We start from the raw sequence: 27,492 nt of genomic DNA, 5'->3' as shown, positions 1-27,492 counted from the left end.
CAGGTCAGGCAGCTAGGCCATCGTCTCTCTGAGAAGGCATGCAATGGAACTGACGTGGCAGAGAGCAAACGCCGACCTTGGGGTCATCGTGGGTTCCTCCCCTTCTCTCACATCCCACATGTTATCCACCAGCAAATCTGGGGTCTCTACTTTCAGAATATTTCAGAATCTCACCACTTTTCCCTCCCCACCCCCCTGGGCCGAGCAACAATCCTGCTGGCCTCCTGGCCAGTCTCCCTTCCACCTTTACCTCTCTGTCCCCCAGGCTGGTCTCAGTGATCAGATCACGCCACTCACTCCTCTGTGCAAAATCCTGCAGTGGCTGCTGAGGTCAAAGTGAAAGTCAAAGTCTTCCCAGTGACCTGGAAAATTCTGTCCAGTGAAGCTCACCTCGATCCCCTCCCTCATCCCCTCCCCCTCTCCTAGCTTACTCTGCTCAAGCACGCTGGCCTCCTTGCTGTTCTGGAAAACACTGTCCACCCTCCCACCTCAGCGCCATGGCCTTTGCTGGTTCCTCTACCTGGAATGTTCTTCTCCCAGGGATCCACGGGCTTCACTCTCTCAACTCCTTCAAGTACTCGTTCAAATGTCACCTTCTCATCAAGGCTGCTCTGAGCAGCCTATTTAAATTTGCGGCTTTTCTTTCCAGCGTTTCTCATCCCCAGCTTATTTTCTCTAAAGCATTTTTCACCATCTAATTTACTGTATTCTTATTGCTATTGATTATCTGCTGCTTCCCATTAGCAGCCAAGCTCCACGAGGGTAGGGATTTTCATCGGTTTTGTTTTGTTCGCTGCCGTATCCCCAGCGCCCAGTGGGGCTCAATCAATCCTTGTGTTTGAGGTTTCCTGGCAAGGTGATGAGGTTCACGTGCTTCTCGTTGGCTAATGACCCAAAGTAAATCCTTTCAAGTCCACCCAAGCCCAAGGCCCCAGTAGGGCTGAGGGTCCCTACGTAGAGCCCCAGGAACTGTCCGAAGGTAAAGAGGAGAAATGGGCTGGACCAGGTGTTTATGCACCAGAGATGGAAGACAGAGGGGGACACCAGTCATCCCATTCCTGCACCTCCCCTTCCAGGCTGCCCAGGTGAGCACTGGAAGGAAGAGGAGGCCCGGCGAGCACAGCAGAGAGCAGAGCGGGGACAGCTGGGCTTTGGCTTCTCCTTCTGTATGAAGATACTCCTCATTTGTCAAGGCCTAACTGAAGGCCAGACCCGAAGCTTTTTCTCTGCTGATACACACACCCATCTTCCCAAGTGGAAATCCGCCCGCCGCTCTCACGGCACTTTGTACCCCGTCACAGCCCTTATTTCAGTTTGCTGCCCACCTGTCTGCTTTCCCCACCAGAGGGCAGCCTTCTCAGGGGCAGAGACCTCTCCGCCATCTGTGTATCTTTGTGTCCCTCAACAAGCGTCTTAGAATCGTGCTTGGCAGTCACATGCAGTCACTGAGTTACAGTGAGGCTCTCGGTATATTAGCTCCCCTGGGAAGTCAGCTTTTCTTCCAAGTCAGTACAAGTCACAATCTTCTACTCTGCAAATATTAACTAAGACTGTGCTATGAATCAGGCAACATTTGGTAATAAGATCCAGCTGGTGGGTGCCCTTGTAGCATTCACAGCCTGGAGCCAGAGAGACAAGAAACAAGGACTTGAGATTCACGTTCTGATGGTGTGGGCCTTCTCGGGAGGGCATGGAAACTCAGAGAATAGTGGAAGTTCTAAGATACAAGACACTACCTAGCAGCTTGAAGGAATAAACTCCTCTTGGATCTGACCTGACTTTTATTCTTAAAAGCAAAATATTAAAAATAATATTCTCGTCCTGCACAAAAACACCAAGATCATAGAGTTTACTTACTTATTCTTAAATCTACTTTTGAGGTACAACCTCTAAATTATTTCCTCTAATTTTTGTGAAACACCATGTAAAACCACTTATTGTAAAATTACATTGACAATAATGGAAATTAAGCTAGTATTGTCATAAAGTAGTTTGTAAAGTGTCTTTGTAAATATTTTGTGAATGGACCACATAATAAAGATGATGAACGTAATTTAATTGTAGTTATATTTATAGATATAATCACAGGACTAGTTTTTGTAATTAATAAGAATATTTACATAATCGTATCTCAAGTGGTGGCCAAACCCATCATATAATGAAATGAAGCACGCTGATTTCCTTATTAAGGTTTTTAAAAATAATTTGCTGTAACAATGACCTTTGGAGTCTCAAGTAAAGCACAGTTCTGTCTACATATGAATTGGTTCTACAACATCTCTCCTAACGGGGTCACCTTATCATTGGAAATATGAGAGTGTCTTCCTAAGTATTTTGGAAGATTTCCAATGTGTTTCAAAAGTTGGGATCTTAAAGGTTGACATTTTGTCCTTTATCCCCATTTCCTGCCGTTTCAGGGACTCTGCCTAATCAGTCATCTTATCCTCAATCCTTCCCTTTCCCCTCAGTATATAAACATGCTTAAGTCTTTCAATGTGGCAACTGTTCCCTTCACTTCAGGTTTCCTGCGGGCACTGCTCTCTTCTCTTCATGGACAAGCCTCTGGAAAGATCAGTCTGTGCTGGTGCCTCTGTGTCCTTAGGGTTCCTTCGGTCATTTCTTAACTCTGCATCTGCCATTTGTCAGCATTGCTCCACTGAACCCACTGTGGCCACGTTTCACCTCCACTTGCCTGGATCTCAGTGGCATCTGATATTCCTCACTCCCCTCCTCAAAATCCTCTTTGATTTTCAAGGAGTCCTGAGAGTGCTCCTTAAGTGTCACCACTCCTCAGGGGCCCCTCGTTGCTCCCTCTTCCTCACACCTCACATTCTCCCAAGGGACCCAGTGGACCACCGCCTGGATAGTGACGATTCCCATATTCAGATCTCTGGCCCAGATCCTCTCATCCAATGGACCATTCCCAATGGACCTTCACTGGGAAGTCCCTCTGATGGTTAAACTCAACATGCCCCAAACTTCCATACATCGTTTTCCTTCCTAGGAATCTGCTCTTCTGCTTGTATTTTCTGTTGGTGATTTCCTCACTCCCAGTGTTTTCTAGCCACCTTAGAGGTCTCCCTCTCCCCCATATCCAATTAGTTGCCAAGTCCTTTCGAGTCTACCTTTGAACACTTTAGATCCAACCTTTCCAGCCTGGATGCTGGCTACAGCTTCTGAATCGGTCTCCCAGCTTTTAATCACATTGCCGACCTGCCTCCTTCTAATTTACCCTTCATATGGCTTGGAATGCTCCCCGGTTATTTTTTCTTGTCTTACTCCTTCTTAAGACTCTGCTTTAGGCATCTCATCTTTCAGGAAGCTTCTCCCCGAGTCCCTTTCCTGGGCTGGCAAGGCACCTTGGTACTTTATAACACCGCTCTGATACTGATGCTGTCATGGCAGTTATCACAGAGCCTCAGAGGTGTTTTACTGACCCTCTCTCCAACTGGCCTGTGGGCCCCTCAAGGCAGGGATGTTGCTTTTCATCTGTCCCCCCAGTACTTACTTCGTAGGCTGGTCCCCAGTAAGTGTTTATGAATATAACATTAACACAAACAACAAAAGGAACCGTGTGTGTGTGTGTGTGTGTGTGTGTGTGTGTGTGAGAGAGAGAGAGAGAGATGCTTGGAGTTCTTGCTGTATGCAAATCTATTTGAAGTTTACATTCTTTTCCAGGGGAGAGAAAGAAGGAAGATCCAGAAACACATCGCAGGAAACTCACCAGACTCTCTTCCCAGTTATGTTGTGATTAAATCTCCAAAGTCTAATAGTGTTTACAATGAATGTTTGTCTATTTTGAGACTCTCTTTAAAAAAAAAAAGATAACCTAATCAAGTTCAGGCAAAATTGGAATTTTACAAACCAAAAAACTCGCACAGGTATCAGATAGCAAACTACGATGTTTCAGGCAAGGAGCCAATTTACTGACCTTAGTCGAGGCTGACACGGCTTGGGAGTTACTGTTCTTCATCATTTTGGGTCGCCTGTTTTATTTAAGGAACTTAATTTTCTGAACCTTTCTATCTCATATACACAGATACAAATGGCTCACACACAAACATCCTCAAAGGGGTTTGTCTGATCTCAGCTTTGGAGCTCTGAGCCAGGGAGGGGCTGCCGGATAGAGGGCTTGAACCTCTTTCCCCTGCTCCCATCCCTCGCACCCTGTGGATACCTAAGAGGCAAACGAATAAAGAATCACTTTACCCAGGCATGCTTCAGATCCAAGATTTGCCAGCATCCAGCCCCAATGCCACCTAAGGGGTGGAAAAGAGCTCCTCGGAATCAGGTTGTCAAAGCCTGTATCTTGGGTATGTCTCTCTGCAAATGGGCTGTGACCTTGGTGTATTCATTTGGGCAGAGTTTTGATTTGTTCACAGCACTTGGCAAATAGTAGGTGCTCAATAAATATGTGTTGAACGGTTACTCTGACTTGTATATAAAAAACGGAGTGTAACAAAACAGTTCTTTCTTATGATGAGCCTATATATTACCCAGTTATTTATCTTGGCATAAAGGGAAAGATTTTTTTCTGTAGCAGCCACTGTTTCATGTACTCCCATCCTCTCCTGTCACTTGGATTTCATGTGTCTGCAAATTGTCTGTTAACTTGAATTCTTATGTTCTATTTTTTCTGAATCCTCAACTTTACATGGTAAACTGGTGCCTGTAAATCTCATTTGAAATGTGGGTTTGCAACAGAAGTGCCGGCACCTGCCGTGGGTTCTTAACTAAATGGGACTGAAGGCTTAGTGGCCCATGACTAAAATGAGATACTTCAGTTCATTTCAGATCTAATCAAAAGAGAAACTTACCATGCTTAATTGAACATGCCAACCTCCTGGTATAACAGATTCCCACTTTTTTTTTTCAAAGAGAAAGTTTCGTGGGGGCGGGGAATTATATTAATTTATAATAACAGTATTCAAGTTTGACTGATGAAGGAGAACTTAACATTTTCAGTTCTGAAGATGTCAGAAATAGACAAAAAAAAAAGCATCCATGGTTTGCCTTCTGCTGCCACTTAACACCTTCTACATATGCAATGTGGCAAAGTCTGCCTTTACTTGCCAAGTCCAATCTTTCTGCTTTTACTGCTGACAGTTTAGATCATGAAAATAAGATGCAATGAAGTTTGAGGAGCTGGATGTATTCTAATGAGAAGACTTCCTTGGTCCTGGTTTTCAGGAAGACCGTGGATTTACGCATAGCTGGTTTGGTCTTTCTGACAGATCTGATACAGGTTACTAGCTGATTAGTTTGGTTATGCACACACACTAGGCTGCTGTCTTCCTAAGATCCAGCCCCAGGGAGAGACTTGTAAGAATACATCTCTAAAAAAGTAATGTGGTTAATAACTGATGAGTTCAATCTGTTTTTTCGGAGAAGGCTCAGCCTTAACAGACAGCATCTGTTCAGGTGCCCAGAAAAATTGTGTGGTTATGGAAAGTTGGACCAAATGAGTTAAACCATAAACCTGGAATGAATGAAACATAACATGGTGCTGGAAATGGTGTCTGTGCACAACAGAGGGTACCCTCGTTGGTAACCAGAAGGGAGAAAGTTAACCTGCAGTGTACTTCTTGGACTTTCTATAGGGATATCGATGGCCTTGAGGCAAGAAAGCACACGCTGCAGTGGAAATTGGATATTCTGTGTGGGAGGAATTGCCTTGTCATTGCATTTAGAAAGGACAAGGACTTCCATCAGAACTGCACCCTGGCTTTCAATCAACTTTGGTAAAAAGTCAGGTTTAGCAATGAGAACATGAGAAGGTAGTTACATTATGAAGGCTTATCCGCTTTGGAATGAAGTCAGTTTGAATCTCTGTTCAAAGAACTTATTTAAATTTGTTGTTTAAGGCTTGCTCCTTCACTGTTACTAGGAGTGTAAATTGGTGCAATGCCTTTGAAGGGCAATTTGGCACTATCATTCGAAGTCTGAAGTGGGTATGTCTTCTGATCTGTCATTTCTATTTCCAGACATTTATTTTATATCTTTATTTATATCTTCTATTCAGTAGAGTTTATTATATGGGCAAAGAAGATGCTCATGTAGCATTGTAATAACTAAATGAACAAAAATGGAAATATCCTAAATCTTCATCAACAGGGGACTGATCAAACCCACTAGGGAAGAGCCAGGCAGTGCAATACTATGCAACTGCTAAAAAGGAATGAGGAAAGTAAAAAAGTGCTAATACGGAGATATCTTCAAGACATATTAATAAACAAAAGCCAGGTATAGAACAGTACATAGAAGAAAAGAGAATATGTTAAAAAACTGATAAAAGTGGTTAACTGTAAGGAATGAATGGAATCTGAGGTAAAAGGGGGACTCACTTTTATTATCTTTCCTTATGTAATGTTTGCTTTTTACCTCTGTGCACATGTAATGTTTTTATAATAAAAAAGAATAGTTAAAATTAATTTGCAATTTAAAATTTCTACTGTGGTAGAAGTTTAGATTTGTAACTAAGAATATAGGATTTTTTGGGGGGGTGGGTGGTTGTCCTTTTAAGGGTCTATTCCACAGGAACTATCTAACGGACTATTTGCTGTATTTAACCACATTAATAAAGAGTTTGGCTGTGAAATGGATCAACTAATACACAAGCCTTTTATTCCAGATGCTATGACCCAGGAACAGACCTACCACAATCTTGGGTGGCAGCTTAATCAAAATGCAAGATCAAGTTAATCTTAAGGGTAGACTGCAAACCCAAAATGTCTGCCGTCACACTTAACAAAGGCACCAGGACAGAATCTTGGACATGGGACTGGAAGGGGCATCAAGGTGTCCATTATCTGAACATCCTTCTGATGGAGGCTTCTTTGGCTTCTCCAGAGATGGGAGACTCACTCCTGTCTGAGACAGGCCATCCCATCTTTGGCCATGTCTGTAAGAAAGGTCCTCCCTGTGCTGGACTGAACTCTCTCCCCCTGAATTAAGGAAGCTGATCTCCTTCCTCAACCTTCCCCACTCCAAGCTGGACTCAGGGGGATTCCTCAGAGCTCCTCTCTCCTGGAAAGATAGACCCCACTTTATCACTGCAAACTTCCCACGCAACCAATTGCAAGAAAGAGGCTCTAGGAAGAAGTTTGAAAACATTGTTAGGTTGTTCCCATCCCATGCTACATCCTTGTTCACTTCAGCACCATCCATCACCATCGAGATGCTTATCACCAAGTGGCTCTGAAAATCCCTGGACTCACTCAACCTCCCAGCCCTGCCATCGGTAAACCTCTTATGTCTTAACCTCTTCTATGAACGTTGTCTTTTTGTTCCAGCTGAAACATAGCTGTTTCCTGATGGCCCTTTTCCTCCTGTGGCCTTTGAAAGTGACACTTCTTGTCTCTCCAAGTGCCCACATTCCATTCCTCCTACCTTACCACTTATAGATCATTTCTCTGTCCTTCTTTGAAGCCCAGGCCAATAAACTCTACCACCTATACCCCAAACGACTTCCAAGTCATCCTTCCCTCTTTCCTGAATATATGAGAACCCAGTTCACTCTTTTTCTCTCCACCATTACTCGTGTTACCATCCACAGTAACTCTTACGTGGTGAGCCCTGCAACACTTGGTTCCCCACCGCCCTCACCTACTCGCTTCCAGCTGCCCTTTCCTCCAGCTCACCTCATCCATCCACTCCTGCAGTTAGACCTTAGACTTTGTCACTAGCAATAACTCCACCACATCCAAACTCCTGATTGGAAACATCTCACGTTCTGTCTATAACTCTTTTATCTTTCTATTACAAAAATTCTTTGATCTCATTGGTCAATTCATTGATGCCATCACCTTTTTATGCCCCTCCTTTAGAACAAGTTCTTCCCTTGGCTTCTGGGATGCTATTCTCTCCTGGTCCTCTGCCCACCACAGTCTCCTTTGCTGGGCTGTCTCCCTTCTTCCCAGACCCTACACTTTAGAGTCCCCAGGGCTCAGTCCTTGGCCTCCTCTTTCCTATTGATTGGCTAGGTATTCTTATCCAGTTCTGTAGCTTTAAATGATACCTATATTTTACGACTTTCAAATCTACATCTATAGCCCTGACTTCTCTCCCAAGCTCCAGACCACAATTCCACTTTCTCCACATCTCCATCTGGATGTTCCATAGGCATCTTAAACTTAGCATGAGCTCTCAACCTTCCTCACAGAGCTTGCTCTGGTCTCAGTCCTCCCCAACAACATACAGTTACATGAAAGTGATATTTCTCTGTTGTGGAGAGACTGCAAGTTGCCTATCAATATCTATTCCTTTTTCATTTCCTAATGACATAATATCTGAATTATTGGGGCTAGCAAATCACCCAGCTTAACATACTACATTTCCAAGCTTCCTTGAACTATGTGTAGGCATGTAACTGAGTTTTGGACAGATCTTACTGGGAGGGTCTAAAAGGAAGCCTCCTTAAAAGGAAGACAAAACAGCTGGGGAAAATAATTTTGGCCCTTCCTCCTTCCTGGAATACAGATGCGATGGCTGGAGCTCTAGTGGCAGCCATATTGGACCATGAGGTGCCCTTGAGGTTGAAAGTCATATATTAGGATGATGAAGAAGAAGGATGGAAGGAGTTGGGGTCTAGGATTACTGTGAAGCTTCCATATAAGCCATGTACAGCCTGCCTCTGGACCTCTTTTACTTGAGAGAGAAATATACTTCCATCTGATTTAAACCACTGTTAATCTGGATTTTCTGCTATATAGAGCTGAAACTATCCTGCTTGATATATCAGGGTATACAACACAGTCTCATCCATTCAAAGCCAGGATTAAAATATAATGTGAAGGCCACAGATAGCATCAAGGACCTGTTTTAGGACTATATTTTCAGAGGATACCTCTTGGGCAGTGGAAACTACTGTTGAATAGTACTCCAAAATTCAATTTCTCTTTGAGAAAGAACTGGAATATTTCACTGCAGTTAAGAACATCAAATGACTGGCTATGTAACCTTAGGTTGCTTCTGTTTCTTTGAAATAATGTGGGTTTTCAAAACTCAGCCACATGACTAATTGAGGAAACCATGATTCACATAAGACATTATTAGTTTCTCAGCTTGGTAAAGAGGTCGCCAATAGGTTGCCATGAAACTAGCCTTAATTTCATTAAAGAAAAGATTATTTTTGCCTTTGATATTACAACAAACTTTTCTATCTTCTTTTTTCCTTATACAAATGAACAAAGATTGACTTTTTAAATAGTGGAGAAATTATTTTTCTAGAAATGGCTTCTGTTAAATGGCAACGAGTTTAGGACAATACATTGCATCTTTGCAAAGTATCCTTAGTCAGGATCTCTGTTTACCTACCTACCTACATGTCTCTGTGAATGTTTATCTCCAAAGAGCAGAAATGATTAGTTGTGTATATTGCCACTGGTGGAAAGGCATCTCTCCTTTGAATGTCTCTGTTCCATCACATGAGTTTGTTTTCTTTTGAACTAACTTTCTACATTTTCATTTAAAGTAACTTTAGTAAGGAAGCCAAGTTCAATTTATTGAGGATGTTCTGGAGTGATAATGGTATGAAATTTGGGTGTCTGCAGATGAGAAATAAACTATGGGTTATTTATTTATTTTTTAACTGAAGTATAGTTGATTTACAATGTTGTGTTAGTTTCAGGTGTACAGCCAAGTGTACACCTCAGTTATACATGTACATGTGAATATGTACGTGTATATATATTCTTTTTCAGATTCTTTTCCATTATAGGTTATTACAAGATATTGAATACAGTTCCCTGTGCTATATAGTAGGTCCTTGTTGTTTATCTATTTTATATATAGTAGTGTTAAACTCTGGGTTATTGACATTAAGTAAAAATTGGAGACTGCTCTTCCAAGAATATTCAGTATCACCCCATGAGGAGATAAAGGGATGGATGCCTATGTAGGGGGATCTGAGGTCACCAAAAGACTACCCCTGGAGTCCTTTGTTTGTATCCTTGGAAACATCTTGTTACAGAGTCTTTGGGAGGAGTGAAGCTCACGAATCTATCAAGTCTAGGAACATGACTCATACAGAGGCAGGTGCTCAGCTATTATCAAGTGAACACACTAGAATCAGGTGGCTGGTGGGAGAGTCATCACCTTGGCAGGCAGGAATGAGGCAGTGGAGACATGGCCCCTTCTGAGAAGCCTGGCCTCATTTCCATTGGGCTCCCCTGGCACCTCGGCTCTGCCCATCACGCTACTCATCTCTCTGCCTACGTCTCCCACTAGAGCGTGAATTCTTCAGGAGAAGCACTGTCTTTCATCTCCACAGGCCCTGCACCCAGTCTAGTGCCTGGTCCATACTGAGTGTTGCTGAAAGAATATGTTAGGGAATGAATGACTGAGTGGATAAAATTCTGATTGGCTCGGGGTGGGAGAGGGAGTTGGGTGTGGCCCAGGGAGCTGTTCCCATTTATGTTCTGGGCACCTGAAGACAAGGGAGGGAGGGAAAGGGCTCCAAGGGGAGGGGCAAATTTTTAAAAAAATGTTATGCTTTTGTCCAGTGTCTGAGAGTAAATAGATTGTTTTATTAAAGTAACATTTTAATGGTAAAGTGTTCCAGTAGGGGGGCCATGTTTCAGTCAATAGCTCACTGTCATTCTTAGTCTGTGGTTCAACCTTTCCCATGGTCTGGTCTCCATCAAGCCTTTCTTCCCACTCCTACACTGTAGCCAATCTGCACTGTCCAGTTCCTCATTCCACCTTGTGGAGCAACCACAGTGGAGCTGAGAGGACAGGGTGTGGCATGCCACAGTCCTGAGTTCCGGTCCCTCATCTCAACTTACTACCTACGAGTCCCAGAGCCAATTACTTTTCTTCTCTGTGTCCTCATTTCCTCATCTAATACAACACTTCTTTGGGCTTTGGTTTTCTCATCTTCAGTAAAATCTACCTATGTGATCACCACAAGGAGTAAATGACACAGAATATATAAAAAGCCCACAGCACTGCACCTGGCAGGTGGGAGGCACCCAGTAAGGGTTGGTGTGGCCCCTCTTTTCATCCTTCTCTCAGCCGGGTGGCTCGGAACTTACCACTCCTCCTTTCCCAATTTACTCCGTATTTACTGATCTTTTAGGGTGCAGGTCAAAGATCACCTCCACGAAATCCCTCCCCACCCCGCCCCCCGCTGAAAGCAACCTTTCCTTCTCCCATAGTCTGTCATCTTTTTCTGAGCACCTGTGGTACTTACCACTCTCTTCCTGGTGGCTCAGTGATTGCTATGCTTTACTTCTCCCCCGTCTACAAGTTCCATGGGGCAAACTGCCCACCTTTTAATCTTGTGTTTCAACAAAGCACCCAGCAGGATAACTTGCATACAGTAGGTGCTTAAAATAATAAACTGAATCTGTGCTGGACAATTCTCTATATTGAGGAAATCATCACACCATTTCTCTTAGGACAGGGGGTGGCATATATAATTCATCTTTCCATTTAATCCACTTTAGGGAATAAAGATAAAACAGGTCTCGTTGCAAGTACCTGATGTCACGCAACGTCCAGAGCTCTCTCTGGAAACAGCTACAAATAATGACCAGTCACGTGGGCAATTACAATAAAGCCCTGTCAAGGGCTAGTCACATTTCTAAAATTGTGAAAAGAAATGCTCAAACGGAGGGGGACATTTCCTGAAGGCTATACTAGTCCCCTATTGCCCATAACATCTTCACCTTTATTATATCTCCTTAAACTGTACAACATGGAAGTGATATATATCACAGTCATTGCTATTATTTTCAATGAGAGGGGGGAGGCCCTTTAGAATCTGAAGAAGTCATGCATGGTGGTTGCCAGGTCTGAGGTTACTGAGCGTCTTTTAAGTTGAATCCCAGAATTAGGTTTAAGCCAGGCCTGGCTTGTCACAGAGGCAGCTGCCAAAGGGTATAATGTGAGGGGGCTGTAGGGAGACCTCCTGTTCCAAAGTATCCTTTCCATGAGTGCCTGAGAGGGATTGCTATGTGTTTAGAAAACTTCTGAATCTTTCAGAGGTTCCTATTCTAGGTGAAGGATAATGTCTTAACCAGCATTTCTAGAAGAGTTCCGCAAGAGGCTCTGTGGAAGAATGGGTCCTCTGACCAAAAAAGTCTGGGAAATACTGCAAACTCCATCCTTCTATACGATTTACTATTATATGCTGCAGTGCATGGGTACATATTGAAGGCTCTGACAAGTCACGTGGTAAAGAAATCTATTTAACTTCACTCAGAAGCTCTCCTGCTTATTTAACTATGAAATCAAGCTTGCTTTCTTTTTTCCCCCCAATTGTTGCAAAATTCCTAATGACATGATCTGGAAGTAGTATTTCATAGAACATGCTTTTCAAGTGCTCCCTTAGCTATTATTAGCTATCACCGTAACAGGGATGAATTTTCAGCTAAGCATGGGGCACAAAGGGATACGCATGAAGGAATGGGGCAGTCACGAGAAGGATAAGGAACGTTAAAGGTGACCATGAGGGCCCCCAAAGACAATTTCACAATCTTGCGAAGATTTCACAATCTTGCTAAGCTGGTCAGCCTTCTCATTCCAGATATTATTTTGGCTTTGTCTCCCTGCCTAGAAAGCCCAGCTGTTCGATAGCAAGTGGTAGCATCAGCTCGGAAGTAGCATTTTTGCATCTTCGCATAATCTTGGTTTGTCTGGCGTGGGAAGATTAAGGGAACACTCAGATGGCGACATTTGCTCAAATAGATGTGGAAAGAGGAAGGAAGGGAACAGTAAGGGAGAAAAGGGGCAACTGAGGCAACAGAGAGCCAGAAGCTGCTCTGGCCACAGGAAGCTAAGGGCAGCAGGCAGAGGACAGGATGGAGGAAGGAGAGAAAAGTGAGGGGTCGTCACTGCTCAGGTAGAAGGTAACAAACCCACCAGCTGCCCAAGCCATGAGGCCGAGGCTGAGGGCTGTGAGACTCCCGAACCGAATTATAAAATCAGTGAGGCCCAAACCTTTGGCCTCCCAAGCCAATCACCAAGAAAAATCAAAGTGGTTTGAAGACACGAACTAAAAATAACAGCCGGGACAGGAGCCTTCCTTTAAGGTACAGATTGCTCTTTCTATCCCCGCGGTGGTGGAATACTGATTCTCATAGGTAGCTTTCTGCCTTTGGGGCTCTCACTGCCCAAGGGTCTGCATTTCCCCAGGTTGTTGGGAGGGCCCTGGGCTACAACAGAGCCCAGTCTGAGATCCTTACTGTGGCCTGCTGCTTTAGAAAACATCACAGTGGTTAACTGAAAGCACAGAGGTAGCAGCAGAGAAGGGCCCGGGTACAGTGCAGAAGCCAGAGTGGGGAGGGGCTGGAAAGGGCTTGCTCTTACCGAGGGCTGTTGGATGTCCTGCTTCCTGCAAAGCAACTAGGAGATCTTTGGCAAGCTAAGGCAACTCAGAAATACTAGAAGCTGAAAATAAGATATACAACACTTTGGGGAGTTTCTCTCATGTTGAAGGATAAAATTAACTGATTCCCCTTCTAGGGTACCTTTTGATTTCTTGTCAATATCAGTGTAAAACTCACGGGAAAACTCCAAATGTTTTCATAACTTACAAATATTATTTATTAGTCAAAAGGCAGAGGTATGTGTGAGAGATAGGGCAAGAGAACAACTCCCTTTACAAGAAAGCAAAAATTCTCAAATTGCTGTTCCGTGGTGCACGTATTTCAGAAAAGTCATTCTGACTGGGGCAAGGCCGTGCTCTGGGACAGAGCCTGGAATTCATCAGTAGATACACTGAAAAAGAAGTTTCTGCCAGACTTCACTTATTCAGGGGCAATGGTTAAAATGATACGTCCAATCTCACGGAGTGTGAATCCCAATATATACAATCCCACTGGCTGGAATGGTGGCCCTGGCCTCTCTTGGGTGAGTTAACAGGGACTGTGACAGCTAAGGACACGGCCCTCTGCATCAGAAACAGGTCTCCGACTGGTTTGGGGCCTAGTGGTTCCTTTAGATCGCTCATTCCTTTGCATAAATCAGAATATTACCAGAACCTCCCCTCCTCTGAAACTGGGGCATATTAAAAGAAGAGTATTGGTTGGATGTGTTTCTATATGTTGTGAGCACGTGGAGGAAATAATGATGACCCAGTGGGTGTGGGCCTGTGCTTATGTTGCTGACACCATTTCTCTGACTGTGTTACACAACTGAGATGGTTTGGATCGTCTGAATGGAATAACATGATTGCTCATGGTATTGCACGTCTCCAATTCCAAACCAACACGATGGCAAAAACTAGACGAAAATGTGGAAAGAATAATAAAACACACAATGTCACTGAAGTCATGCAAAGAGGGGGAAAAAAAATTTTAAAAAAAATGGGCAAGCCACAGACACCATAAACGAAATAAAAAGCCAGTGCATACAATTCTAAAATCATTCTTACCTTCTTCAGTCATTGTGTCATAATATTTTAGTTTTCCATATGATCCAAGTTCTACAACATCACAGTAAAAGACACAAAGATAAGGAACGAGCTGTAATGCAAGAACTTTGTTTTTACACATTCTCAATTAATCAGATTCAGAGTTACACTGTCAAATTCTGCAACTGTAACTATATAGAGATGTGCAAACATGGGCCATGTGGCGGATGGCTTTCACGACCCACTTTCAGAAATCACTTAAAATATATTATTCCACCGGGGGTAGGACTTGCCCTGCATTCCAGAATAGGACACAGTTATTTTAACATCTGATGAAACAAATACTTGGCAAAGATATCTTCACACCAGGTCTAGCCTAGGCCTATAATTTTTAGAGGTGACATTCCAAGAGAAAGGGCTGGACAAGGGCAATGCCCAGACCCACTGAGGCTTGTAGACACCAGGATTCCTTGCCGTGGAACAGCAGTCCCAGGAGTTCATTTCACAGCTTTTCTCCAATAGAACTACTTCCTAGAGATTAGTAAGGAAGGCTACCTGGGAAAATCCCCAATAAAAAACCAGGTTCTAAACTTCCCTTTCATTTCTAATCTTGTACTTTAGACAGAAAGCACTGAATACCATGGGTGCAGCATGCTTTGGTGTGTGTTGCGGGGGGGAAGGGGCGGGGGATGGGAAAGGCGTTGAAAGCTTTGGGAGGAAGGGGGAGGCGTATTCCCAGGGAAGGGCACGTGGCCCAGACAGGTGACAGAGCAGCCACAACTCCCAGCTCAGGGCATTGTCTGCTGCTGTACAGACTGCAGGGGCCAGGAGGCAATCTCCTGGGTGCAGCTCACCAAAGGACTCGGCTGTAATGGAAACCACGGGCGGAAAGCAAGCTCTTCTCAGTCAGCTGGTGGAAGTGGCAGCTTGGGTGGAGGGACGGAGGGGGTGGGGACGCACCATTTCTGTTTTCTTACTTCAGTTCTAAAATAGAAACTTTCATTCTTGTTCATCTGAAAATTCCAGGTTTTCTGAAGCATCATTGTGAGCAGGTTCGAAATATTTTCCCTGGTCATAACAACACTCTCCCAATAAAAATTCAAGAAATTAATGACACTCAAGAGATATTCCTGTGAATCTGTAGAATGCTTCCATGGCTCATTAACTTGGTCGACTGCTAAAAATTCACATGTGAATGAACTAAGAACTGATGGGTTTTGTGTACAAAAGGCTTTAGCTTAAAACACAATAATAAATATTCTTCTGCTTATATTATACACATTCTATATATATTCTTTCCCCATGTGCCTAAAATTTTACCTAAAGCTATTTTAACACACCGACACAAAATTACGCCTTGGGGAGAAAAATCACCTCATCTTTATGTTTCTGCAAAATCCTGCCTTTTCTGGATTTTGTTAGATACACGACAAAGGATGCAAGTGCTTCAATAAGAAATTGAATTTTGTGTAAAAACAAGGAAGTTTTAAAAAAAAAATGACTTCTGGGGATTGCCTTCTGTAGAAAATTTTTTTTTCTGGTATTTTAAGAAGAGTAGTCTATTATATATATGACATTGCACAAGTTTGGGATTTTAAAATGATCCAAATACCTTCATAAATATTAAAACACATGTTCATGGTGGCTTTACACATAATCTATGCATTTGTACTTGTGTGTGTGTGTGTATAATCTTGCAGTAAATTGATGAATTATATCAGCCAACTAATTTTTTTGTAACCTCTACTCTTTCCCTGAGGTAAAGCAGTAGAATAAGCAGTTGGCATTCTCTTTACCTGCCGAGGAAACAGAACGTGGGCAGCTCTGTGTTTGCAAAGTTGCGTGTAAACCATATTCTACACAATGAAGATACATTATTGTATTTTTGTCTTTTGAGATGCAACCTCTCTGTATGCACACACTGGTCTTCATGTCTCAATCCGAAACTTTCAAACATCTGCCTGTGGCAGACGTGATTATTTTTTACCTCCTCTCTCCTGGAGCCAGGTATAAATAAATACAATCATATTCTTTAATTAATTTATTTTTACATAGTCAAAATTGGATCTGTGGGTGACTGACAAAGGTCACACATTCTTGCTGCTGTGGCAATACCTAGATTGTTTCTTAGCTGCTTCCTTGAATGAGGACTGGGGCAGGGGGACAAGAACTGGACAAAACATATAAAAAAGGAGGCTAAAGGTGGTGGAAGAGAAAGAATAAGAGCAGTGAAGGGCTGAATAACAACAGGTGATGTAGCAACTTAAAGCACAGTGAGCTAGGAGGGCAAGGGAACAATATTTGCCCAAGTGAAGGGAACCATGTTTGTTGCTTACTAAAGAAAGGGCACGCAAGAGTGTGAAGGAAACCAGCCTACTGGAATGAAGTTTTTAACACTGACAGCAACGGCATGGTGAGACGGTGAACTCAGCACCTCAACGCTTTCAAATGGTCAGGGCAGCATCCTGGGGCTGGTGGGACAGCATCTCCGAGAGCTGGTGCCTCCCTTCCTTGGACCAGGGGCTCAGGGGGTGTAGGAAGAGGAGTGTGACATGCGACTAGGACAAACATGAGCAAGAGCGCATCACGCACCTGGCTGGTGTCCCACATACCATGGACACCTCATGGAAAGTGGCCTGAGAGGCATGAACGAAAACTCACCCGGAAGGGGCAATGGCCTCCAGTCAGCACACTCCCCATGGACAGGAGCCAGGGCACCTTTAGCACCGTTGGATTAAGATTCAAACTGCGCCCAATCCAAGCTGAGTTTCTTTGGGATGGGAGGGAGAAGTGGGGGGATTCAAGAGGCTGCTGTTTAGTACCATTGAGCAACTTCCATTACGTCAACTGAGCAAGAGGCAGCCAGGACTGGAAGAGGGATGAATCAGCAGTGAATATCATGCTGGGTACCACCTGGTGCCTCTTCTAGGTAACATTTCTCTAAGAAGACATACAGCCTAAGAAAAATTCCAGAACCCAGTGGTTGGTGTTTGAGATGAGCCTATGAGCCGATTGGGAATGCTGTCTAACATGGTGCCCACACTCGCTCATGCTAGTTGGACAGCTGGGTCCACAGGCACCCAAGCTCCGAGACCTCTAGGAGGGCTTGAACCTTTTGTCATTCCTCTGTCCACTTCCTTTCAGGTCTTGTCAGCAACGTCATCACCTGGCTTTAAGGTACCTCTGAATTCTTGTCCATATTTCTTGGTTGACAAGTCAAGGGAAGGATCTTGTCTTTAGTCTCAAAGAATCTGAATAAGGACTAGTGTTTTGGGCTCCCAATTTCTTCCTTTCTTAAAAAGGGCATGGACACAGATTTCTCCTTCCAACGTTGACCTTCTCAGCTCTACTTTTGAAGCCTCTGGCATTCTTAACCCTTTTCTCAGCAAATCTCCCCAGACAGGAGCAGCAGAAAAGTGACTTCTCACCTTTCAGGCCTCAAAGTTCTGACGTATACAACAGAAAGTCAACAGAAGCATCTATGCTGAATTCATTTTGTTAGAATGAAGAATAGAGGTAGAGAAATCAGTGAGAGCAAGTATTTATTAAGTGTTGGTTGATGGAAAAAAATGATTAATTTGTTTGTTTTCTTAAATCAAAGAGCTACTTTATTTTTGATACCGGTTTGAACTGAGTTTGAAGATCTAAAAATTAAGGTTTCTAAACAACAGACAGTAGTTTCTTGGTAAAGTTGTCTAATACCTATCAAGGAGGTGTGTACAGATACCAGATTACATCACATCCATGAAAGGATTATTTTCAGTAGCAAACAGAAGTTAAGAACATAGACTTTGAAGCCAGGGTATAGGTTTGAACCCAAGATTTGCCACTTATTAGCTGTGTGACTTTGAGCAAATTTACCTCTCTGAGCCTTAGTGTCCTCAGCTGTAAAGTGGCATGACTATATCTACCCCACAAAGTTGTGGTGAAGAGTAGATGAGATAATAACACCCACTAAGCAATCGGTAATGGGCAGCTTCATTATTGCAAGCATCACCAAGAAGAGTGAAAGAGAACCTATGGGAAATGGAGCAGAACACTTAGAGAACTTGGTGTTTTACACGGGTTTAGTCTGTTAAAACTAATTCAACAGTACTTATAGAAGTTTAAAATAGCTATTTGTTGCCCAACAATAAAAGATATTTTGCCTTGCTGGGGCTAGAATTAGAAAGAAATTTCTTCGTCAGTCCTGCCCTTCTACTCTCAGATCTATGGGGAATGTCAAAACATGGACCGTAACCATTGGAACAGGCGGTAAAAAGCAGACCCTTCATTCATCTGACCACCATGTTCCAGCTTTGGACCTACGCACCTTTCCTTCTAATATCTGCACACAAGACTGTCTCTCCACATGTTGGAGGCTGAGACCCTCTTTGGATTCCTCTTTGGATCTCTCCCAACTAGAACAGTGCTTTTCTCATATCACATGCTCTCCTCGCATTTCCTAAACGAAGCATATAAATGCACAGTTCCCAAATAACAGTGATGCTTTGGTTTGTTGAACTTCCCTGGACTTGCTGAAGTGAGGAAGGCAGGCACTGATGTCTAAGGCTTCTGGACTGCTGATACCATAATATCACTATCAAAGTTCAGGAGGCGGGGTGGGGGAGGGATGGCTTGGGAGGTTGGGATTAGCAGATGCAAACTCTTATACACAGAATGCATAAACAACAAGGTCCTACTATACAGCACAGGGAACTATATTCAATATCCTGTGATAAACCATAATGGAAAAGAATATAAAAAAGAATTTATATATATGTATAACTGAATCACTTTGTTGTAGAGTAGAAATGAACACAACATTGTAAATCAACTATACCTCAATAAACTAAACTAAAAAAAAAAAAGAGTACTTCTGAGTGAGACAGATAAGAAAGCTCATTCAAAGCTTGGTTCTACTACTTATGAACTGGGTGATCCTCTCTGCACCTTAGTCTCTTCTTCAGTAAAATGGGGACAAGAGCAATCAACACCTATTCTCAGGAGGGTTTTTGGAGGATCAGATAAGAACATGTCTCTATAGCACTTTGTGCTGGGTGGCAGAGGCATCCTTAATAATTGGTACCTCTCTTCGTTGTCTGCCAAAGTTCCAACAGGAATATCTATTTCAGCCCAGCATGAGGTTGTTAGATCCTATCAAACTCTAATTATCTCTGCAGGTGGGCACCAATGTCAATGTCAATGCTCAATGTCTGCAAGTCAACAACCCCCACTAGACATCTTAAACATAAGGAAGACTGTCAAAAGGAAAACTTTCAGTTTAATGAAAGGCTGCCCTGGCTAACTTCCAGAACCATGTTTGGCAGTATTAACATTTTAGCCTGAGATGGTTTCCTTTCTTTTTTTTTTAATTTGTGAATTTATTTTCATTATTCAGGTTTTGTGAATGAATAGTATGAGAGTTGTGTATTTGTCATTTTCCGTTCACTCCCTACAAACATAACATTTATATTTGTAGATCTATACAATTTTTAAGTTTCTTGCAGGGTATGTGGGTTGATCTTGCTTCTCTTCTATTCCTGTGTGAAAATTTTTCATCAAAAAAAAAACATGTATAGGCTTCCCTGGTGGCAGAGTGGTTAAGAATCCGCCTGCCAATGCAGGCGACACGAGATCTAGCCCTGGTCCGGGAAGATCCCGCATGCCGCAGAGCAACTAAGCCCATGCGCCACAACTACTGAGCCTGCGCTCTAGAGCCTGTGAGCCACAACTACTGAGCCCGTGCGCCACAACAACTGAAGCCGATGCACCTAGAGCCTGTGCTCCGCAACAAGAGAAGCCACTGCAATGAGAAGCCCGCGCACCACCACGAGGAGTAGCCCCCGCTCGCCGCAACTAGAGAAAGCCCATGCACAGCAATGAAGACCTAGCGCAGACAAAAAAGTATTCCGAGTTAAAAGATATTTCTAATATAGCCCAATTTAAAGCTTTTTGTTTGATTTTACCTAAAAAAGGGCTGCATGGACCACTGAAATTAATTGCTTTCCATTAAAAGGCTTTCTTTGGTCATTATTCTTTTATATCAAATGTTCATGTCAAGGCAAGTAATTTTAACTAAAAAAATAAAACTTTAATAAGAGATTGAGGTTAAGTGAGGAAACAACCATATTCTCACTTCAGACTCAAGTCAGAAGAAAAGGAATATTTTAACCTTCAGATTCAAATTCTCACTCAAAAAAAGCTTTTAAAGTACTGACTCATTGCAGAAGCTCTGCTTAACAGTCTGTGGGGGAATGATATTTGTGTGTTAAACTTCCCTAAGAGGCTCCTGAATACACGGTTACCTGGGGACAGCTGTACCCAACATGTGGTAAAACATCTATGTCATATACAAGGTATAAACGGAGGTGGTTTTGCCCTATGGGGTTCTTTTCATATTCGGCTCTTCCAAACTATGCTAACGAGTGCTGCTTTTTCTTCTATGAGATTAAAACCTCTCACTTAGGCTTTTGGAAGCAAGGCAAGAACTTTCCAAATGAAAACAAAGGGCTGAACTTGTGGGTAACCCTCCATCAGCTATTGATGTCAAGTAGGATTTATGTACATACACACACACCACCTCTTAGACATTTATCACCTGATTTTCACGTCCTCTGAATCCAGCCCCTTCATGAAATACTCACTCTTCCTTTTCAAGCTGCCTGCAAACCCAGACACACTGGTTTGTTACTGCTGTTGTTCTTATCTCCCTCACTTTCTACATGTATCTCCTTGTTGATGTCCATCTGCTGATATCAGTCCCAGTCACTAGGAAATACTGATACTACATTGGCGGCCAAATCAGGGGTCAGAAAGATCCCCAGCAGCTGGCCCAGTGTCTGGAGTACAGCAGCATTCTGATAAAGCATCAATGAACCACAGGGGCCAGGTGTGTAGGTGAGAAAGTGGACTGGGGACGACAATAGGGAGTGGTGAGGAGTATGGAAAACTGGCCAGTGCGTGCCTAAAGAGGGGCAGCAGCCAGTCAGCTCCCACTCCATGGGGGAAGGCAGTTACAGTGCTGATAGATCTGATTATTCAAGGGAAGCCAGAGATCCGGACTTTTATGTGAAAATTCCTGATGTAAATGTTGGCAACTAATTCCAAATTAAAAAAAAAACAAAAACACTCTGGGTCATATTTGGCCCAGCAATTTGTAATCTTTGGTTTAAAATCAGGAGGCTTAGTCCAATTTTCTTATAAATATTACTTGAATGAATGAATGAAGAAATGAGACCAGTTAGGCTATTGGAACTGGGAGGGGTCCTTGTTAGGTCACCCTTCTCCAGAAGGTCAAGGACTCTGGTTCTCTTCCTTGTCTCCCTCAAGGCTTACCTATCACCTCAGGCTCCTCTGGGACACCAAGGCTGAGTCCATGTCAGGCCAATGCAGCTGCTATGATGCCATGACTAATACCCTCTTTTTTTGCATGTCCTTGCCCATCCAGCTCTGCCATCACATGAGCCGACAGAGTAAATTTTTTAAAACAATCTTCTTTTGGAGAGGAATGAACACTGCCCATTAGGTATAACTGTTCCCAATTATTTTGCAGGGAAATATCTGGAATGTGAAAAACACAATGAAAGGTTCGGAAAGGTAGGTGAGGATCACAGAGGGAGATGCCATACAATTATATGGGAATTCTCATCCTCGGACAGTGAACAATAATGTGTGGTCACTACTGTGGATCGTCCAGATGGTTCATGATGAAACGCCCAAGCGAGTCCCCAGATACTCCAACTTCTTATAAATTTGTCACCTAATTTGCAGCCTTGCTCCTCTGCGGTGTTGCTTGGCAATGTCAATGGTTACTGATTTCTGTCCTGTGAGGAGCTGACTCAGGCCATATTTCACTGTAATTTACATGCTCTGGATGATCAAGCAAGAAAAATGGGACTATAGGAAGAGTTGCTCTGCTGCTTTCCTTCTGAAGCAGGTTGCGGAGGGGAGAGAACAGGAGCGAGCAAGCAGGTTTCTGGACAGGAGTTTTAAAGAAAAACAGTGAGCCACCAGGCAAGAGAATCAACCCCAGTGTGGTTAAAAAAAAGAGTTCCTGGGCTTTTATGAGTGTCCTTTTTTTTTTTTTTTTTTTTTTTGCGGTGCGCGGGCCTCTCACTGTTGTGGCCTCTCCCGTTGCGGAGCACAGGCTCCAGATGCGCAGGCTCAGCGGCCATGGCTCACGGGCCCAGCCGCTCCGCGGCATGTGGGATCCTCCCGGACCGGGCCACAAACCTGCGTCCCCTGCATCGGCAGGCGGACTCTCAACCACTGCGCCACCAGGGAAGCCCCTAAAAAATCTCAATAACAATCTCAAGGTAACTTTAAACACTGAGACTTTGGCAGAATGTTTTTCCCTTTTCCCAAAGGGATGGAGAAAAGCACGTGACAATATAGCATGATGGCCCCATCATTTGTACTGTGGAGCCCCACGGGCTTTGACTTGACAACTAAAACATGTTCTTCATAAGTTTTTTGGGTAGGTAGTGGGTTAAGAAGCTAACATATTCACTAATGACATCTAACATCTTGGGTACTTTTTTGCATCTCTGTAAATGGAAAGATTATGTTTACCAAATCAGGCAAAAGGTACTTTCTGATTAAGTCTTATCAAATTTGGGGTGGAGGATACAAACACATTTATTGCTCAGTCTTAAAAGTGGCCAAGTATTCCATTCTCTTCCCCTATCCGTGTTTTAAAGGAGTTTTCGAGGTGGCACATGCAGATAAGCCCACTGTTTTCTTTCATAGAGATGCGAGCTTGGTTAGATCACATGTGACTAATATCCACAGGGCGGAGCTTTAGGTGATGCTGATACTTCTATAAGCCATACCCACAACCCAACCAGTCATGAAGCCCTATCAATTCTACCCCTAAATATCCTCAATTCTGTCTTTTCTGTTCCATTCCCACTGTCCCCGCCTTAGTAGGAGGCCTTGCTGAGGTTACTGCAATAGTCCTTTTGGAACTCTCATTTCCTAACCTTTCTTACCACCTACTGTCTAGTCCTGGCACCTTTCACCTATCTTTCACGTTGTTACCAGGGTAAGGCTTTCAAAACACCAACTGAACACAGACCTCTAAATCCCACGCATACCGTCTTTTTGTGTTGGAATTTTATTAGGTCTCCCAACTTACTGAATCACTTGGAACCCAGGTTTGAGGTTCCCTCCTGCAGGCAGCATTCCTGAATGCCCCCCATCCCTAGTGTAAGTCATTTTCTCCCGCGTGTCTGTTCCAAGTATACCCTTCTGTGCGTGCTCATCAAAGGCACCTTAACCTACTTGCTTTCTGTCCTTTAGGGCAAGGAATCCACATACTCATTTTGTTAATGTGAACACCCAGCATAGTTCCTGGCACTCTGTAGGTGTTCAAATGCTGCTGAATTGAATTAAATCTCTATTTAATAGTGCTCTGTTAATCTTCCTCAGCCTAGTTGCCTTTGGTATGGACGTCTATGATTCCTTCCATTTTCGTGTTTTAACTCCACAGTTTCAACTATTCTGTCTTCACTATCTCTGCAGGGAGGAAGTCTGTGATGGGAAAATGCATGCGGCCTCAACTGTTGGAATCCTCTTCATTGCTTCTGTAAAGTAGGAGGATTCACATCAAGCAAAAGTGCCATCAGGAGAGTCCTCCGCACACAGAAGACAAAATGGTGGCAATGGCTCGGAAATGGAGATAAAAAAACAAAACAAAAAATCCCCACTGGTGTGCGGAATGGATGCCGCAGGCTGGCAAGAGAACAATTTGGATGTTCTCCTGGATCCCATCCTGCAGCCTGGCTGGATTCAGAAGAGTCTGCCAGGCAGAGAGAATCAGTGCTAAATTATATCCAGCCGTTGGGTCAGCACAGCTGAGTTTCTATCCTCTGATGCATTGAGCATCAAAAAATATCAGAAAAGTATCTTAGAAGAGGAGAGGAAAAACAATAAAATAGACAAACAAACTTCAGCCATCCAAGGGGGAAAAAAGGGCAAGAGATAAGAGAGAAGAATGAGAAGGCAAGAGAATTTAAGAACAGAATGAAATTGAGGGAAAAACGACTGGAAGACAAAGGAAATTAATGCCACTGATGTGGAAGTAATTCAAAGTCAAAACTACCCTTATAATTTTGTATTCTGCACTTCAGTGTTGTTCAGGATGTCACTGCATTGAATACCTGGCTCCCTCCCACAATAGAAACAATCACCCCAAATTATGGAAAACTTAAAGGATCAAATTTAAAGTAAAAAGAATGTTCATGCAATCCTCTAAGTTTCATTGACGTGTAAATCCATCTACCATTACTCCTACTTAAATACCATACTATATAAAATGGGACCATACGAGTGAGTTTAAAATCCAGGATGCAAAGACTGGGTGAAAGATTAAGATACGTTTCCTAGATAGTCCACTATGCGCCTTATATTAAACAGCAAATGCCTGCCAGTGAACCAGAGCTCTGATGACATAGGAGGAAGCAGGGCACTGTAGGATCTTATAACCCCTAACTGCACAAACAGTGCCCTAAGGATGTTTCAGCAGGGTTAAAATATTAGTACAGTAATTGCTTTTGCAGATTTTTATCAATATGTTGGAAAGAGGAATTTTTTTTTTTTTAGTCCGCCAAATATCCTAAAGCTATGGACCCCAGAGGAAACTGGGACTTTTTGGAAGGAAATGAGTTAAGTACCATGTCACATTGATGTACTTCTCATTGTGCAAAGGACAGGAGAATTTGGAAATACAGAAAGTATAATTATTCAATTTCAGGATGACTTTTGCTCAACTAAAAGCCAGATTGCCAAAAAGACCAGTTCCCATCTTATCTTAAAGACAGGTGTGGCAGGATCTAAAAAACTGGTACATGGTGAAGAGGCTGCTTTTTAAGGGAAAATAGAGATAAGATACATAATTCAATGACTTACTATTGAACCACTGAAAACTGCCTAAAAATATGACAGCTGCAAGAAAAAAGAAAAGAACTGAAAGCAATTTGGCAAACACCTACCTAGAACTAATGATGTATCAAGCACTGTTCTATGTGCTCTGTGAACAGCACTTCACTGAATACACTCAATAGCCTTAAGAGATAGATGCCCTTGTCTTCCCTATTTTACAGAAGAGGAAGCTGAGTTATAGAGAAGTTAAATAACTCACCCAAGGTCACACAACTAGTAAGTGGCAGAGCTGGGGTTCAAACCCAGGTGGCTGGCTCCACAGTGTGTCTGCTGAGCAGCTGCACTATACTCCTCCTCCCACGAGCCTAGTGGGAAGACGCCACCATGAACACACCTAGCGTGGGACAGAGTCTGTCTCAATGGACCCATTGCAAGATGCTACCTTTAAGCTCCAAGGGTCAGCTCCTCACCTTCTAATCCTGACTTGCACAAAGAAGATGGGGAACAGTCTTGAGGTCAAGAAAAGAACTTGTAACTTTTTCTAGATAGGAAACTCTGCGTGACCTGCTGTGCCATGAATGGGAATAGGACGCATGGAAAGGGAGATAACAACTGGGTAAAGTTTTTTTCAGAAATGGAAGAGGAGACTTCTCATTACGAAGAGTTTTCTGGAATGAGATGGACTCACCATGATTTTTATTTCCTGCCAATGATGGTGGTTCTGGCCTAAAGGCCTTAGAGTTGAAGCAAAGCTACCTTCGCTACTGGTTCTTTGGGATTAAGTGCCACCAGCCTGGGAAGTCAAAGAGAGAAATCACCACCGCAGAAGTAGCCACAGAGGTTACTGCAACTGCACTGCTGAAGCTCAGCTTCAACAACAGCATTTAAGCTGGTTTTCGGGAAGTTAACTAGTCTGGGGCAAGCACCAGCTTCTGTTCCCCCAGAGACTTACCTACAGTGGGGGCTTGTAAAGAGAAATGTTCCCAAATGGGGTGAATACTTACTCAGCTTGCAATAGGAATGCATTTTGTGAATGAACGAATGAATGAATGAATGAATACATGAACCCACACACAAATAAGAAGCCGATCTGATGTAGAGCCATAAGCTTTATATAAATCACAATGCTGCTGCACTCTTTGAGTGCGTGTGTGTGTGTGTGTGTGCGCGTGTGTGCCCTTGCACACACGTGTATCATATAGTCTCATCTGAGCCCCAAGGCAACCGGTAAAGGACAGTTTGATGTGGGTCAGGGAATTCTTTTTAATGGCTGAGGCAAAGGGGCCAGATTGGGTGGCTCTGATATCGTGAGATCAGAAGAGACATGGACCCTCATAGCAGCTCAAGGATGTGTTGTTATGGTATGACCAACATCCAGAGGTGAGTGCACAGCACAGTGCAAATCCCAGACCAAGAGACAAACTAGGAAGAGATCTGGCTACTGTCAGAGCAAAGTGTCTCATAACCGAATGCAAGGCGTCCAACCTGCATTCCACTAAGTGAGGCCTGGCTATTGATTAAACAAAGCAGAGGTGTCTTTAGTGTTTCATTTGAGAGAAAACACTTTTGAACGCACTTATCTCACAGATGATGTTTCTATGTCAACATGCTTTTGGAATGGGCCGTCATTGACAAAACTGAAGTGCTTTTTTCACCTTCACTGATGGCCCCATCCTTCGGTCCTCCACATAGTCAAAGCTGTGACAGCTGCTTTCTGTCTCTGGGATTTCTGAGTCCTCTCCTCTGAAGGAGTTCTAACTGCATCTCGAGCATGTGATAAGTTCAAGAGAACAAAGATGAAGCTGTAACTTTATGGATGCCTCATCATCTTTTTCTTTCTGCGTGCAGTGTTTACATTTAAATGGCATCAAGTCAATTTTTTGGCCATATATCTTTGTGGACTTGACTTCAAAGCAAACTTGAGACAGACAGAGAGAGACAAAGAGAGAGAAAGAGAGAGAGAGAAACTATTCCCAACCTCAAAAGCATTTATTTCAGTAAGACCATTCACATTCCCTTCATGCCCCAAATGAAATGTATTTGTAATGTGTACAACACAAAGAGAGATTCAATTTCGACCATCTTTGATGTTCAAATCTGAGAGTAATGCTTTACTACTCCCCAAAGAGAGGAGCTATTTAACTTGTTCCTGAATTGGCTCTATGAGAGGCATTAATAGCTTGCCTTCCTCTCTCCAGGCATTTAAACTGCTGTCATCTTATTAAAAACAAGGCCAGTAGATTGCATTTTATTCTTCTCCAGCGAAGATTTTC

At 43.1% G+C, this 27,492-nt stretch overlaps 1 protein-coding gene across 3 annotated transcripts in view; it reads right to left on the bottom strand.

Moving 5' to 3' along the window:
- SLC24A2 (solute carrier family 24 member 2) overlaps positions 1–27,492 on the bottom strand; it is a 242,518-nt gene that overhangs the window by 52,833 nt on the left and 162,193 nt on the right. For 2 of the 3 annotated variants that reach the window (XM_079925518.1, XM_079925520.1), the window contains exon 4: positions 14,378–14,428. The exons of the other annotated variant lie outside the window; for it this stretch is intronic. In XM_079925518.1, the coding sequence (XP_079781644.1) occupies positions 14,378–14,428 (51 nt within the window). The remainder of the gene's footprint in view (positions 1–14,377; positions 14,429–27,492) is intronic. 3 annotated transcript variants of the gene reach the window in all.

The sequence above is a fragment of the Stenella coeruleoalba genome (genome assembly GCF_951394435.1).
Source record: "Stenella coeruleoalba genome assembly, chromosome: 7".
Taxonomy (NCBI): domain Eukaryota; kingdom Metazoa; phylum Chordata; class Mammalia; order Artiodactyla; family Delphinidae; genus Stenella; species Stenella coeruleoalba.
The sequence above is the reverse complement of the archived record's forward strand: the minus strand, read 5'-3'. Positions and strand labels throughout refer to the sequence as shown.